This window comes from Mesoplodon densirostris, chromosome X (genome assembly GCF_025265405.1).
Source record: "Mesoplodon densirostris isolate mMesDen1 chromosome X, mMesDen1 primary haplotype, whole genome shotgun sequence".
NCBI lineage: Eukaryota > Metazoa > Chordata > Mammalia > Artiodactyla > Ziphiidae > Mesoplodon > Mesoplodon densirostris.
The window spans coordinates 15,659,803-15,675,768 of NC_082681.1; the positions used below are offsets into that span (position 1 = coordinate 15,659,803).

The 15,966-nt window shown below is 39.3% G+C and overlaps 1 protein-coding gene and 1 pseudogene across 4 annotated transcripts in view; both read left to right on the plus strand.

The window, feature by feature from the left end:
• MCF2 (MCF.2 cell line derived transforming sequence) overlaps positions 1 to 15,966 on the plus strand; it is a 101,058-nt gene that overhangs the window by 60,370 nt on the left and 24,722 nt on the right. For 2 of the 4 annotated variants that reach the window (XM_060086695.1, XM_060086696.1), the window contains 7 exons: positions 2,076 to 2,195; positions 3,766 to 3,957; positions 5,794 to 5,985; positions 7,287 to 7,458; positions 8,964 to 9,011; positions 12,024 to 12,061; positions 14,787 to 14,869. In XM_060086695.1, coding sequence (XP_059942678.1) covers positions 2,076 to 2,195; positions 3,766 to 3,957; positions 5,794 to 5,985; positions 7,287 to 7,458; positions 8,964 to 9,011; positions 12,024 to 12,061; positions 14,787 to 14,869 — 845 coding nt within the window. The remainder of the gene's footprint in view (positions 1 to 2,075; positions 2,196 to 3,765; positions 3,958 to 5,793; positions 5,986 to 7,286; positions 7,459 to 8,963; positions 9,012 to 12,023; positions 12,062 to 14,786; positions 14,870 to 15,966) is intronic. The other 2 variants (XM_060086698.1, XM_060086697.1) reach the window with 1 other exon arrangement.
• Positions 15,689 to 15,815, plus strand: LOC132482797 (U4 spliceosomal RNA; annotated as a pseudogene).

Consider the following 15,966-nt stretch of genomic DNA (forward strand, 5'->3'; position numbering starts at 1 on the left):
TCCAAGGAAAACTCACTTCTCTCTCTTGCACGTGGTCAGCTTGTTTCTACCCATGAGTGGCTGACTCGTCTGGCAGAATCAGTTGGGGGAGAGGTACTGCGTTCTGGACCCAGGGCTCAGTTACTACCAGCCTTTTCCCTCCAGTGATTCAGATTTTGAAGTGCCGTGCTCTCCATGAAACCTTTCTTAAAGAGAGAATAGGTCAAATTGCTCTTGGGCCTTCCAGATTATTTGTGTCGGTCCCTCCTCCCCAACCAAACACATGCAAAAACAACACTTTTCCTGAACAGACCCATTGCGCCTCTACTTGTATGTTAATTTGCCTCCAGGTTAAATTCTTGTCCTGTGGTTATAGTCTGTTTCATGAAGTCATTGTTGCCTCCGATCAGTATTGCTGTTGTTTGTCTTGGATTGTAATCTCACTGACACATCCATGCAGATGGGTTCTGGATATTTAGGAATTAACTAAATAAAGGCTTATTTGGCAATTCAAACTTACAAGAAAAAATTGAATATTCTCAAACTTGAGATACTCTTGAACATACAGAATAGGAATATTTTCTTGCATAATCACAGTACAGCGATCAAATTTTATACATTTACGAATAATGCAATAGTTTTCTAATTATCTGCCATCAGTATTCCGATTTTGTCAATTGACTCAACCATGCCATTTATATCATTTTCCCCCCTCAGCACAGGATCCAGTCTAGAGAGTCAGGTATTGCACTAAGTTGTCATGTGTCTTTAGTCTCCTTTAATCTATAACATTTCCATAGCCTTTCTTTGTCTTTTATGACACTGACATTTTGGAAAAATACAGTCATTTTTAAAATAAAATATTCACCATTTTGAGTTTGTCTGACATTGTCTCATGATTAGATTAATCTCCGCATGACCAGCAAGAATACTGCATAAGTGATGTTTCCTTTGGAGGGTATCACATCTGCAGGTAGATGAGGTCCATCTGCCCCTCATTGTTGGTAGGGGTTTTGATCACCCTGTCAGAGTGTTGTGGAATTTCTCCAGAGTATAGTTACTTTTTTCCCTCTTGCAACTAGTAGACAATATGTGGGGAGAACATTTAAAGCCATGCAAATATCTTGTTCCTCATCAAAAATTCCCCATCCAGTTTAGCATCAATTGATGATTCTTGCTTCAAAGTATGATGGTTGTGAAATGCTGATTTTCATATCTCACTGTAGATATGTCATGGAGTTGTAACTGTTTCAGGCCCACCAATAGGAACAAGAGTATAAATCATTTTGAAGAAGCTAGGAAAATGTCTATCAAGAATGCTGTTTGGGGGAGTTCCCTGGCGGTCCAGTGGTTAGGACTCTGTGCTCTCACAGCTGAGGGCCCGGGTTCAATTCCTGGTTGGGGAACAAAGGTCCCACAAGCTGTGTGGTGTGGCCAAATAAATAAAGGGGGGTTTTCAAAAAAAAAGAATGCTGTTTGGTGTTTATCTATTTATTCGGCTCATGGCTTCCTAGTTTTTAATTCATTACTGTTCTTAACTGTTTTGGTGTTTCCACCTGGCTGCTGTGTCCTTGTGACATGTCCAAACATTTTGATCACTTCTTTACTTCCTTGCATAAAGAGATGTTCCAAACTCATCTTATTCCTACTCTGCTTCAGCCCTGGAACCAGCCAATTTCCTGCAAAGCCCCGCTTTCTTTTTCTGGGAAATGATATTAAAGACCAAGATCTGGGTGCTAGGTGTGCTCATTGCTACTGAAGGGTCTTTGTTTCTAGAACCATTCACCATAGAGCTAGGGAATATATATGCATGTATATACACGTCTATATACTTCCATACCTGTCCATATACACATGCCCTTACATGTACATAGTGATCTTTTATAAATCATCAGTACACACTGATGTCTAGCAGGTTAAATTTTAACAGATTAAATTGATTTCTGTGAATAAAATAACTGAAGACATTTTCCATATGTGCGATTTTCCCATATTGATGTTCTTAATTGCTAGCATTTACTACAAAACTTGATAATTAAGGGAAAATGCTTAATAATTTATATGCTTTTAAGACTTTTTCTCCCCCTTATTTTTAGCTCGTGAGTGAAGCTGAACTTTTTTTAAACCAACAAGCAGAGTTGGCAGATGTAACAGGGAATATAGCTCAAGTAAAACAAAAAATTAAAAAGTTGGAAAACTTAGAAGAAAATTCTCAGGTAAAATTACATTTTAGATGTTCTCTATATTTATGGGGTATAATAGTCACATTTTGATGTTTTTTAGTAATATAAACCCTTATTATGATTAATCTCTCATAGCAACAATCTGTATAATTGGTTCAGTAATATTGGTCTATATTCTGTTTTGTTCAATGTGGGCCTGAGTTGACTCTGCAGTTATGTTATGTAGTTGTAACTGTTTCAGGCCCACCAATAGGAACAAGAGCATAAATCATTTTGAAGAAGCTAGAAAAATGTCTATCAAGAATGCTATTTGGCATTTGAAAATGATGGAAACATAATTCCTTAAATAACCATCATTTGATATATGCAATTGAACCAAACATAGATTCATACAGATAGATCTGCTTAGCCTTACCAGTTGTGTGACCTTGGGTAAATCGATTTAAGTTTCCTAAGCCTCAGTGTCCTCATCTATACATTGGGGATGTAATGACCTACTTTTCAGAGTGATTGTGAGGATTTATCTAGATGCTGTAGATAAAACACTTAGCACAGTACCTGGGATATATGGATATATAGTAAGTACCCACAAGAGCCAGCTGTCATTGTTCTGCTGGTCTTAAAGCTTGGACTCATGGCTTTAATACTCAGCACATTCTAGCTTTGCTCTCCTGTCTCGTATGTGAGAGTAAGGCCGTTGTTTTTAAGGTGTGTTCTCAGCAAACAAATAGATTTATGGGTGTACCACAAATATCTAAAAACCAAAATTGAGAGGCAGCAGTTGTGGTGCCTAGTTCTGAAATTGTGCTTGTAGATCTTTGTGATCATGGGGCAACTTACAAATCTTTATGGTATAGGAGAAAGAGAAGGCAAACTGGCTTGCAAACTAGGGAGCTTTGAATTTTTTGTTTGTTTTTTTTGTTTGTTTGTTTTCATCTGGTTTTGTTTTGTTTTGAATAATTTTTAGTTTTAATTGTGGTAAAAGACACACAACATAAAATTTACCATCTTTACCATTTTGAAGTGTACAGTTCATTGAGTGTATTCACGTTGTTGTATAACAGATCTCCAGAACTTTTTCATCTTGCACTATACTGCGTGGGGTTGGGGGGCAGTCAGTAGTTGATAGAGTAGAGACTAGGCTGCTGACTTCCCTTTTGACAGGGAAACTCTGTGACGGTCACTTCATGTGTGTAAAGTACTCAGGTAGATGCCAACTAGACCCAATGGGATTTCCAAGACTGAAGTGATATGAAATCCCTTAGCTTTCACTTGGCTTTTGTGTACATCATTTGATATGCGTGGTTCTGTTCTAAATCTGTACATACCAAGAGGAACAAATCTAATCCACATTCTGGGCAGGCTGGTTAATTTTCTGTTTCTGTGACCAGAAGTGCATGAGCTTCTGATGACATCACTGCCATAGCTAGTGACTTTAACTGGAGGCTTTTTTTGCAGCCAGCAGAAGTATGACAACAAACTGTATATTTGGCAATATCTGTCTCTGGTTCAACCATTTATGCTTGTTTAATTACGTTCTTTTCTCCCCCTCTATTCAGAAAGAGATCATGCAGTTTTTGTTTCCCTTCTTTCTTAAAATCAGGACCTGTTAGCAAAGGCCCAGTTCGTGATATTACATGGACACAGGCTTGCAGCAAGTCACCATTACGCCCTGGATTTGATCTGCCAGAGGTGCAATGAGCTACGTTACCTTTCTGATATTTTGGTGAATGAGATCAAAACCAAACGGATACAGCTCAGCAGGACCTTTAAAATGCATAAAATACTACAGCAGGTAGTGTCATGGGACATGGTGCATTTCTGAAAGAGAAGATACTTTTTTTTTTCCTGGGTCCTTCTCAGAGGCTATGGGGCTAAGGTCTGGTATAGCTTTGGAATTAAATTTGTAAGAAGTCTGAAGGACTGAGTTTGATTATGCTTGTTTACTCCGTCTACTTTGCAGTATTCAGAGCAGGTCCAGTATTGTACGAATTTTGGCTTCTGTTCTGAATATTGACATGGTGGTGGCAGTGGCTTCCTCTCTATTTTGGGTCCATCTCTGTAGCCTCTGCCCTGGCGATAGTTTGCAATCAGAACACTTAAAAAAGCCCTGGGGGCATTTTGCTAAAGCCTGACACTCATTCCACATTTCATAGTTACAGCAATAACAAATTAAACAGTGATTGGAAACTATTCCTCCATGGCTTGTGGGTCTGACCCCTTTGATGATTAGGCAGTGAAGAGAAGTTGTGATTGTGGCAGTGGAATGTAAAATAGGGGTATCACTTATAGGCATCGGGTCTGAATGTGAGCATTCTAATCTGTACATCTCCTTCTCTGGCAAGGAAACTTTTATCCTTGTCCTTGGCAATCACTATGCATTTATATTACACTTGATATTTTGCTAGGAGTTTCATATTTCAATTATTGATTTTGGGAAAATAGCGTGCAGCTGAAGTGCTGGTGTTGAGAGAATGGTCAGACACCTGCTGCAGAATGAATTCATTATGAAATGAGTGCAGCACTTCCCAAACTTGGCTGTGTGTCAGAAATACCTGTGGAGACATAGAGACTTGTGGTTGCCAAGGCGGAAGGGGGTGAGGGAGGGATGGAGTGGAAGTTTCAGATTAGCAGATGCAAACTATTACATATAGGATAGATAAACAAAAAGACCCTACTGTATAGCACAGGGAACTATATTCAATATCCTGTAATAAACCATATTGGAAAAGAATGTGAAAAAGAATGTATGTATATGTATAACTGGATCACTTTACTGTACAGCAGAAATTAACACAACATTGTAAATCAACTATACTTCAATTAAAAAAAAAGAAGGGGGGCTTCCCTGGTGGCGCAGTGGTTGAGAGTCCGCCTGCCGATGCAGGGGACACGGGTTTATGCCCCGATCCAGGAAGATCCCACATGCCGCGGAGCGACTGGGCCCGTGAGCCATGGCCACTGACCCTGCGCGTCCGGAGCCTGTGCTCTGCAACGGGAGAGGCCACAACAGTGAGAGGCCCGCGAACCGCAAAAAAAAAAAAAAAAAAAGAAGGGACTTCCCTGGTGGTGCAGTGGTTAAGAATCCACCTGCCAATGCAGGGGACACGGGTTCGAGCCCACAGGGGATATGGGTTCGAGCCCTGGTCCGGGAAGATCCCACATGCCGCGGAGCAACTAAGCCTGTGCACCACAACTTCTGAGCCCGCGTGCCACAACTACTGAAGCCCATGTGCCTAGAGGCCGTGCTGTGCAACAATAGAAGCCACTGCAATGAGAAGCCCATGCACCGTAATGAAAAAGAGCAGCCCCCACTCGCTGCAACCACAGAAAGCCCACGCACAGCAACAAAGACAACACAAATAAACGAATAAGCCAAAAATAAACAAATAAATAAATTAATTAAAAAAAAGAAGTACCTGTGGAATGCTGTAAAAATATAAATGCCTGGCTTACAGCCCAGAGCTACTGAATCAGAATTTCTGGGGGTAGAAACCGGATATCTTTTTTTTTTAACAGCTCTGAAAACAACTCTGATTCACAGAAGCCAGAGCTGATAAACACTCTCCTAAGGGACAAACATATTTCTTCTTTATTCATGGTTTGTGCATGTGTGTGATTTGCTCACCAGGCTCGCCAGTGCTGTGATGAAGGAGAGTGCCTTCTGGCTAATCAAGAAATAAGTAAGTTTCAGTCTAAAAAAGATGCTCAGAAAGCCCTCCAAGACATCGACAATTTTCTTGAAATGGCTCTACCCTTTATAAATTATGATCCTGAAGCCCTGCAGTATGAATTTGATGTGATTTTATCCCCTGAACTCAAGGTAAGAGGCTTTTGGGGGCAAGTAAACAAACTTTAAAAAACTATAATTGCATTAGTGTTGTTAAGAGTTTTACTGCTTCACAGGTAACTTTATATCACATTTCAGTTACACAGTTCTCTTAAGGATTAGGGGTTGTATCAGAGCCACTGTTAGGCGTCAAAGAATCCAAAGGCTTATGTTTGCCTTATAATGAAGAGTAATTTCCTTTCTGAGCTCTGACTGCAGTATTTTTAATTTTTAAATTTATTGTTTATTTTTATTTTTATTTTTTTGGCCACACTGCACGGCACACAGGATCTCAGTTCCCGGACCAGGGATCAAACCCGTGCCCCCTGCAGTGCAAGCGCAGAGTCTTAACCACTGGATCGCCAGGGAAGTCCCATGACTGCCTTATTTTTAAACTCTTTTCACATACTAGGAGCTCTCACACACATTTTCTTGTGCATCCTTGGACTAAGGCCCAAAACTGTGCTAGAATATTGGGCCCATATCAAGAACACTCTACCCAAAACATCTTTCCTTTGTGCTGCAGTGACCACCAGCAGATGCTCTGGGGACACAGATCTGGCTTTCCTACTCAGTTTGAGGATGAAGAGATGAGGGAAGGATCTGGGTCTTCTTGGGGAAGGGGGAGCAGCAGAGGCTGGTGTTGGCAGGGTAGAGAGCTATAGGTTAGTTCAGCACCACCCTGTTGCAGCTGCAATGAAGCCCCGTCTCCACATTATGGATAAGAGCATTTGTGATGCTATTTGCTGCTAAAATGTCTCATTGACCCTTAAGTTTGGAGCAGTATCTAAATCCATTCTTAGCTGCAGATCTGAGGGGAATGCTCCAGAAAATAAGAAACGTGGCGATAACCAAGTGATTCTCTAGCTGCCTCAAATCATCAGTGGCTCTGAGGAACCTTTTACAACATGGTGAACTATAGAATGTCCTGCAGGCTAAAATATAACAAACTACCATGATAACGCTTAACCTGGTGGCTTTCTCGTACCAAACACGCCTTCTTTTCAGGCCTTGATCCCCTTTCACCCAATGAAGGGTAAATTACTTTATGCAGTGACCTATTTCATGACTGCTTGATAAATTTCTTCTTCAAGTTGCTTTGGCTGAGACCTTCTGGTTTTATAACCATGTGAAATAATGCATTAATCTGTTTCCCATTACTTTCCTAAATTTCTTCTAGTTATATATTAAACTCTATATTAATTTTTTATCTGTCTGAATCTGAGAAATGTAATAGGATTTGTAATGACCCCCATTTCAGAAACTATTTCATAGAATTCTTATGCAACCTGCAGGTTCAAATGCAGACCATACAACTCAAGCTTGAAAACATCCGACGTATATTTGAGAACCAACAAGCCGGTCTCAGAAACCTGACTGATAAGCATGTGAGGCCAATTCCATTTGTAGTACCTGCTTCTGACGGTTTGATCAGACCTAAGGAACCATTTTTTTCAATTAAACAAGGTAGAGTGTCTTACATTCCCCTTTTCTATCTCTTCTTTCCCTGCTATTGTTTACTTTGTTACTCTTGATGTAAATACTGAACTCATTCTTCAGTCCCGAGAAACTGAAATTTTATTTTTAGCGTCCTTGGTCATGTACAAATTATGTTGCACAAGGCAGGAGTTGTGATAGAGATTATCGTACAATAATTAAACATAGTAGTAGTATAGTATAGTACAGGATGATGAACATCTGGACTGAATTGCCCAGTCTTGCAATGAATATGAACATTATACTAGCATCAAACTCACCCTTTTCTTCAGCAGGTAGAGGAAAGCATATGAAACTGGTATATATACGCATGCATTTACCACTTCTTGGGATAAACTATTACTTGGTTCTTACAAGCTTCTAGTAAGTGAATGATAAGATAGATAAATAATCGAATGAATTGCCTTTTCTAAATAGGCACAGGTAAATTGAGTAGTTTCACTGGTAATTAACTGTTACAAAGTTCATTTACTCATTTTAATCTTTGTAGACTAGTGTTAAACATGTAATATCCATTTCTGTTTTCTACGTTCTATGGGATAAAAAGAATTATCGTCACTGTGATGTTGAGCTACTTTGGAAGTAAGATGTCTATTGCCCCAAGGTTTTTCTTGAGCTGCCTCTGGGGCCTTTTAGGGGAAAGAAATTTGGCCTTTGGGACCCTAAGTTAGTTGAGTGGGTGAACATGGGACTAAATTCGGTCTCTTTGATCTGAGAGAATCAGAGACTTCATTAATGATGGGAACTGCTTTGAAAATCAGAGAAAGCCTGAGCCAGGCATAATGAATATAAAAATCCAGCTCAGCCCCAGCATGGATCAGATTAAAACGAGGTGATGAAAGCAGATAACTAGGCTAAGATGATAAAAGTTATATAGTTAATAGTTATTAAATATAAAAATATACTCACAAGTAAAACCATGAACAATGCCATAAATAAATTATACTAAGAAGATACTGGGAAAAAGAATAAAAAGAACAAGCAACCAATAGGGGATAAAAACCAATAGCTATGAGAATAAAAATAGAATAGGTTGATATTCCTAAGCAGAAGACAGAACTCAGATTTCTGGCTCCATTCATGGGTTATGTGACCTTGGGCAGTTCACTTAACCTCCTTTGTTGGTTTTGCCTTGGTTTCCTTGTCTGTAAAATAGGAACAATAATACTTAGTGATTTCAAAGTGTTGTTGTGAAGACAAAGTGGAAAAAAATTGTAGAATATAAAAAATACTCAATAAACTAGACTATTCTTTCCCTCATGACTAAGGCCTCTTGGTTTATGGTCTTCTAAAAGCTCAACTCCTCTGAGGGCGTTCTGAAAGCGGCATGCCTCGGGTTGAGGAACAGGGCTCTGAAAAGACTGCCCAAGACCCACTCAAGGCCTTAGTCACTAAAAGTACATTTTGCTTTGTGTTGTTTCATTTTTTTTCTTTCTGATATTCTTACTTAATGGCGTTACACTTTCTTTCTGCAGTGGGAGTTGGATACTCTTTCTTTCAAGCATGTAAACTTTTTTCAAAAGGTACCCATCTTTATTACTTTTCATCAGTACATTTTCTGAGTTTGTGTACGTGTGAAAAACCAGTTTGGCATCTAAAACCAGCAGCAATTCATTCTTGCATTCTGCCTAGGATTAACTCTCTCCTTTTTTTCATAATAAGCATCCATTATTCTCTCAGTACTAAACTTACCTTGGAAAATAACTATATAAAAAGTAGATTATTCCCTTTCATCAAATGACCACTCATAAGACAAAAACAGGAAAAAAACAATTGGCCATGTTAAAATAAATCAAGCTTGCTTTCATTGTAGAGACTCTCTGTCACCCAGAATGAAACTAATTGTTGGGAGTAGCTTGAATTTGCCTCGGTTTAGAACTGCCTAATGTATTTATAAGGAAGAAGGCAGCTTACTGAATAAATGACATGGATGGATAAATGATTTTATCTGTTATCCATCATGATTTCTAAATTAAATCAGAGCATTATTTACGCTACAAACACTGTTCATTTTACCTAATTGGCCTGTGAGTAGTGGGGATTCTGACAATCAGTTCCAAATAATTCTTCAAGACTTTTAATTGCTAAGCCAAATATATAAGATTTGGTAAAAAAAAAAAAAAAAAGATTTGGTCAAATCAATTTTTTTTATAAAATAAGTCAAACTGTGTTTTTGTTTGTTTATTTTCATTAATTTGCATCAAATAGAATCTTGTATCTAACACAGTGCCTGGCACCTAGCAAGATGTAGTAACTATTTGCTGAATTAACATTTCATACAGAGGGAAGTTATGGAAGAACATTGTGTGCGAGGGGTAAGATGTGTTTCGAGCTCCCAAATCTGTAGCTCTAGTCTAGATCTTTCTCCTAAACTTCAGAGTCTGCGTTTCCAATTTGCCTCCTTGAATTTCCTACCGGCAGCTCAGTCTCAGCGAACCCCAAAACTGATACCATTTCTCCTGCTCCCCTTTCTCACTCATTCCTGACCTCTAATCAGTCCAAAAAACCCACTTGTTTCCATCCGCCCTGCTAGCCCTCACTGCCACTTCCGGAATCCAGCCTAACAACCATCTGTTGCCAGCTACAACAGTCTCCCTGTTTCCCACTTTCTTTTCTTAAATGCCCCTAGTTGTCTTGCCTTTTGGACTTTACACCTACTGTTCTCTCCTACTCCTCCATCAGATTTCCTATCTCTAGGCCTCTTCCTTCAGGTAAGCTTTTCCTTCCTGCCTCTCCTCCTCCCCTGCACCCCAGTTTGGTCAGATGTTCATGCTATGGCATAACTAGCCCCTCTTCATTTCTTCTCAGCTTTAGCGTCATTGCCTGTTTCCTGTCTCTCTTGCTAGACTGTAAGCTCTGTCAGAGGGGGGACTGTGTGCAGTTCACGTTTGTATGCCCAGCACCAGACACAAAGCTTAGCAGAGAGTATAGGTGCTTAAGAATTATATGTGTGTGTGTGTGTATATATATATATATATATATATATATATATATATATATATATAGTCATATTGTTAAAAGAATGAATACATCTACCTTGCTTTTCAGAAAAAGATGCATTCTTCATAAGTTGTGTATATATTCCTTTTTCATCTCTTAATGTATTTGCAAAGAATTAATTAGTAAAGCTAATAAGTAAAGCTCCCTAAGTTTCCTTTATAAGTATCTTTGGATGTCTGTATATCAAGTTTCTTTAAAGTGATGGGTATCAGTATTTACTGAGAAATTGATTTTATATGGTAATTGCCACTAAGTCTAATTTATATTTATCTATTTACATATATATCGTGTAAAGGTAAATATTCCCATATAGAGTATATTTTTAAGTAAATGAAAGTGAAGGATAAGATTTAGAGAACTTAACAACAGAGTCTTTCCCTGAGTGGGCCTTGTAATGGCTCCCACCGAGGAAGAAAGGACAAAAAGTCTATTCCTTCCAGCAGCCCTGACAATTAGGAGCCTAAACGGCCTAGTCATTTTTTTTTTTTTTTTTTTTTTTTTGCGGTATGCGGGCCTCTCACTGTTGTGGCCTCTCCTGTTGCGGAGCACAGGCTCTGGATGCGCAGGCTCAGCGGCCATGGCTCATGGGCCCAGCCGCTCTGTGGCATGTGGGATCTTCCTGGACTGGGGCACGAACCCGTGTCCCCTGCATCGGCAGGCGGACTCCCAACCACTGTGCCACCAAGGAAGCCCCTGGCCTAGTCTTTGACTGGACCATGTCCTAGGCTGTGGAGGAACGTCTGGACTCCTTTCTTAATAATACAGGAGCTCACCCTTTGTAAGCAAAATGGAAAGATTAAACAGAAGTAAAAGAAAGATTACGTAGGAAGAACAGAAAGATGAAAGCTTGGAATTTTGATAAAGTATTTCTTTTGTTTTATTTGGTTTTCTTTTAGCATTTTAATGTGCTTCAGAAACGTTTTCTGTAGTAGTTAGAAACATGGATTCTGATAGTAGACTATATGGATTTGGTACCACTTTTGCTTCTTGGACAAGATATTAAGCTTAGTTACCTATAAAATGGGGATAGAAGTAGTACTTATCGCTTAGTGTTGATTTGAGGGTTAAAAAAGAAAATGCACGTGTAGGGCTTAGAATAGTGCCTGGCATGTAGTAAGTGCCAAATAAATGTCAGAGGCTATAATTGTTATTTAAATTGAGATTTTTTTCCAAAATTCATTTTGATTCAGTTAATCAGTGAGCTACCCTCTGATTAAATGCTTATGTTAGCAGAATGAACACTAAACCTGCAAATAATCATGGGTACTAACATCTAGCTTCGTGCTTGCTTGGCAATCCAGCACATGTTTGATGAATGAGAGAATGGGTGAATACATAGCAAGATCATGCTCTGTAAGAAGTTGAAATCATATAGATAAGTCTAACTAATCATCTGTTATGTATAGTGTGATTTAAAAATACTAATATAAACATGATGGAACATTAATGTCTCTCTAACACACATGCACGTATTTTTATGAAAAGTGTTGATTTTAATTCTCATTTGAAATTCTTCTTTCATATTTCTCTACCAGGGAGGAAGACTTGGAGACAAAGTCAGAGCAACATAAAAGTAAATATCATTAATTAATTCAAAATTGGCCTTATTGCTGTAGTTTCAGAATTGGGATAGGGGCTAAAACCATATTTTTTCATTCACTAAACCAATATTGTGCATTTGAAAGCCTATTTCATCTAAAAGAAAAAGCTGCTGTTGCATTGTGTCTAATTGCAGTACTGGCATAGCCCCAGATATATGAGCAGTTTCTCAGGTCTTGGCTCAAGTTCAGAATAATTGCTGTAGAACATCTCACATAAGTTCCAGCTTCTCATTCCTGCCCCCACCTCAATTCACCTAAACAATTGTTGCATCTTCTTACAAAAGGAGATTTCTTTTCATAAGTGATTCCAGTCCTGCAAGTGTGAAACATGGACAAAAGACAGATTCTAATGGACCATCCCCTTGGCTCAAAACAGACATCTATTCATTTCTTGATAGATTTAAGATTCCTTCTCAGTTAGCCATGATATTCTGGTATCTGCAGAGAGTAGCCTCCTCAAAACTGCAGCACCCAACATTTTCTTTGTGTGTTCTTTCTTTAAAAATAATTAATTAATTAATTTTAGGCTGCATTGGGTCTTCGTTGCTGTGCGTAGGCTTTCTCCAGTTGTGGCAAGCGGGGGCTACTCTTCGTTGCGGTGCGCAGCCTTCTCATTGCTGTGGCTTCTCTTGTTGCGGAGCACGGGCTCTAGGCACGCAGGCTTCAGTAGTTGTGGCACGTGGGCTCAGTAGTTGTGAGTCGCGGGCTCTAGAGTGCAGGCTCAGTAGTTGTGGTACACGGGCTTAGTTGCTCCATGGAATGTGGGCTGTTCCCGGACCAGGGCTCAAACCCGTGTCCCCTGCATTGGCAGGTGGATTCTTAACCACTGCGCCACCAGGGAAGTCCCAAAGCACACCTTTTAAAGAGGGAGCATGTTAATGGTGGCTGACCATGTGCTTGACTCTGTTTCACCACTTACTAGGTGACCTTGGCCCTGTTGCTAAACCTCTCTGAGCCTCAGTTTTCCCATCTGTAAGATGGGGATGGGGATCAGTGTGCCATCGCTTGCTAAATTGCTGTGCGGATTAGATATAATGAGGTGTGTTGAGCACCTAAGACAGTGCCTGCTCAATATATAGAAAGCAGTCAATGAATGTTTGTTCCCTTCCACATGTATCGTTAATAAGTAGGTCAGATTGTGTGGAGATGCTTTTCAGCTGATAGATCCTGTACTTCATTTTCGGTTGTAGCTGTTAAGAAGTAACACTACATTTACTTTGGGGTTAGGCTTTTTGCAAGCTCAGCTGTCCAGTACAGCCAAGATCCCTGCGATATGCTTCCAAAGAGCAAATAACCATCACAAATCTCATGCAGTCGACTCAGTAGGGCAGTCCAAGTCCTGTGGAGTCTGCAAAATAAGGCAGTGGTTTAGGATCAGGGAGATCACTGACATGTGACGGAGAGCAGAGAAAGATGAACAGGTCACAGCCATTTCAAGACACAATAGACAGTTTTGCACGTCTTGTTGGCCCTGGAGTGTGTCATTAGATTTTATCATATCATTCATGTTCATGATGATGCCACTGAGTCACTGGGAAAAGGGTCAGTGATACTGTGTGTCCTTGGTTAAAGAATTCAAGGATTCATGTAATGTTTGCTATCCAGATTTCCATAAAAAATCAGTAAGGTTAGGGACTTCCCTGGTGGCGCAGTGGCTAAGACTCCGAGCTCCCAATGCGGGGGGCCCGGGTTTGATCCCTGCTCAGGGAACTAGATCCCACATGCATGCTGCAACTAGGAGTTTGCATTGCCACAATTAAGGAACTGGCGAGCCACAACTGAGGAGTCCACCTGCTGCAACTAAGACCCAGCACAACCAAATAAATAAATAAATAATTTTAAAAATTCAGTAAGATTAAAAAGCCATGTTGGTTCTTCAATGAATAAACTTTAGTTATCTGGACAATCAGCTTTTTTGGCAGCGGAGGGGGGGCCGTGCCACGTGGCATGCGGGATCTTTTTTTTTTTTTTAATTTTGGCTGCCTTGGGTCTTCATTGCTGCGCGAGGGCTTTCTCTAGTTGCGGCGAGTGGGGGCTACTCTTTGTTGTGGTGTGAAGGCTTCTCATTGCAGTGGCTTCTCTTGCTGCCTAGCACGGGCTCTAGGCACACCGGCTTCAGTAGTTGCAGCACGTGGGCTCAGTAGTTGTGGCTCACGGGCTCTAGAGTGCAGGCTCAGTAGCTGTGGCATGTGGCCTTAGTTGCTCCACGGCATGTGGGACCTTCCCGGACCAGAGATTGAACCTGTGTCCACTGCATTGGCAGGCGGATTCTTAACCACTGCACCACCAGGGAAATCCCGGCATGCGGGATCTTAGTTCCTCAACCAGGGATCAAACCCGTGCCCCCTGCAGTGGAGACACGGAGTCTTAGCCACTAGACCGCCAGGGAAGTCCCAGTACAATCAACTTTTTCTGAATTAACCTCATTTTCCCGAAGTGCCAAAGAAATGAAACATTACTTAACATATAAAGTAAATGGTAATGAATAATTTAAATCTGTCCTCTTAGGCAACTGAAATATTTTTTTTGACTAGTACATATCAAAGTTATTTCTGAAAAAATCATACTCATAGTGTTACTTTTCAGTTTATCTATATAGTTAGAACGTAGAAAGAAGAAAACTTAATTTGAGCTAGAGTTCCATGAAAAAGAACTATACCTACGTAGATGCTAATTTCACTTTTATTTTCATTTCAGATTGAAGTGGTGCATGATTATCAGAAGAGTAGTTCTGCTCAGTCCTCCAGTTTGGACAATGACAGTAGCCCGGATATTTTAAAGTATCTTTTATTTATTAACATACACCCATATATACATCTACCAGTAGGAGGCTCTGATTCAGTGTTCAAGGCAAATGTGCTTAGAATTTTGAGTTCACAGAATGGGGTTCTACTGGATGTGATGAAAAGTACACTAGAGAAGGTGTCAGAAGTCCTGGATTTAGGCCTGGCCAACCTATATTCTGTTTATGTGACTTGAAAATTAGCTAGATATTTTCAGAATCTTAGTCTCCTCTTTTATGAAAGAGGTGAGAGTGAATGGGTCAGTGTTTCAAAAACTACAAAGCATTATGTAGATATACAATGTGATTTTATAGGTGCTAATAAAAATCATTGTTTCGTTCACTTTTATATTATTATGTTAATATTCCACATATGAATATTCACCTTTTAAATTTTATATCACAGACTTTTGAGTAAGTAACCAGTATTTTGGAGCAAGTTATGTATATAGTCAAAGATTGTTAAATGTTACTTCTTAAAAGTGTAAAAATTTAAAAGAAACCAAGGATAGAAGTCAAATTAAATGGGTAACTTATATTGGGGAGTGAGGAAATAAATTTTAAATATGATGTCAATTAGAAATCACATTGGAAGGAAAATGTATTTTATTTTAAAAAGACAGTAAAAAAATTACTACAGAAACTTAAGTATCATCTATATTTGGGAAAACCAGTATAATCATGTCTTGGAAAATTTCAGAACATTACTGGGAAAAAAAGGAAAAATTGTGCCTAAAATGCTAATATCATTTTTTTTTCTGAGCAAGAGAGAGGGAACTATAGCACAGAAACTGTGCTGTTCAGAAAAGTATTTCCAGCTTTTGCACAGTGGCACTATCATAGCCAATGAGGTTTATTCGAGGCGCGATTATTGTTAACTGCAAAAAGTATTCCTCAGATTTTTAGGAATAGATTTTGTGAATTTTTAGTAAATGATTTTTAAGCTTAGTGAGTTAGAAATAAGATGAGGTTTTCTTTCTCATTTAAAAATAACTCCTGAGCCCCACTCCTCTTTTTTTAAAAAAAAATTTAAGTCTTGTGCGTAGTACTTACTCTAGAAACCATAGAATTAATTTTATATTTTGATGATAAAAC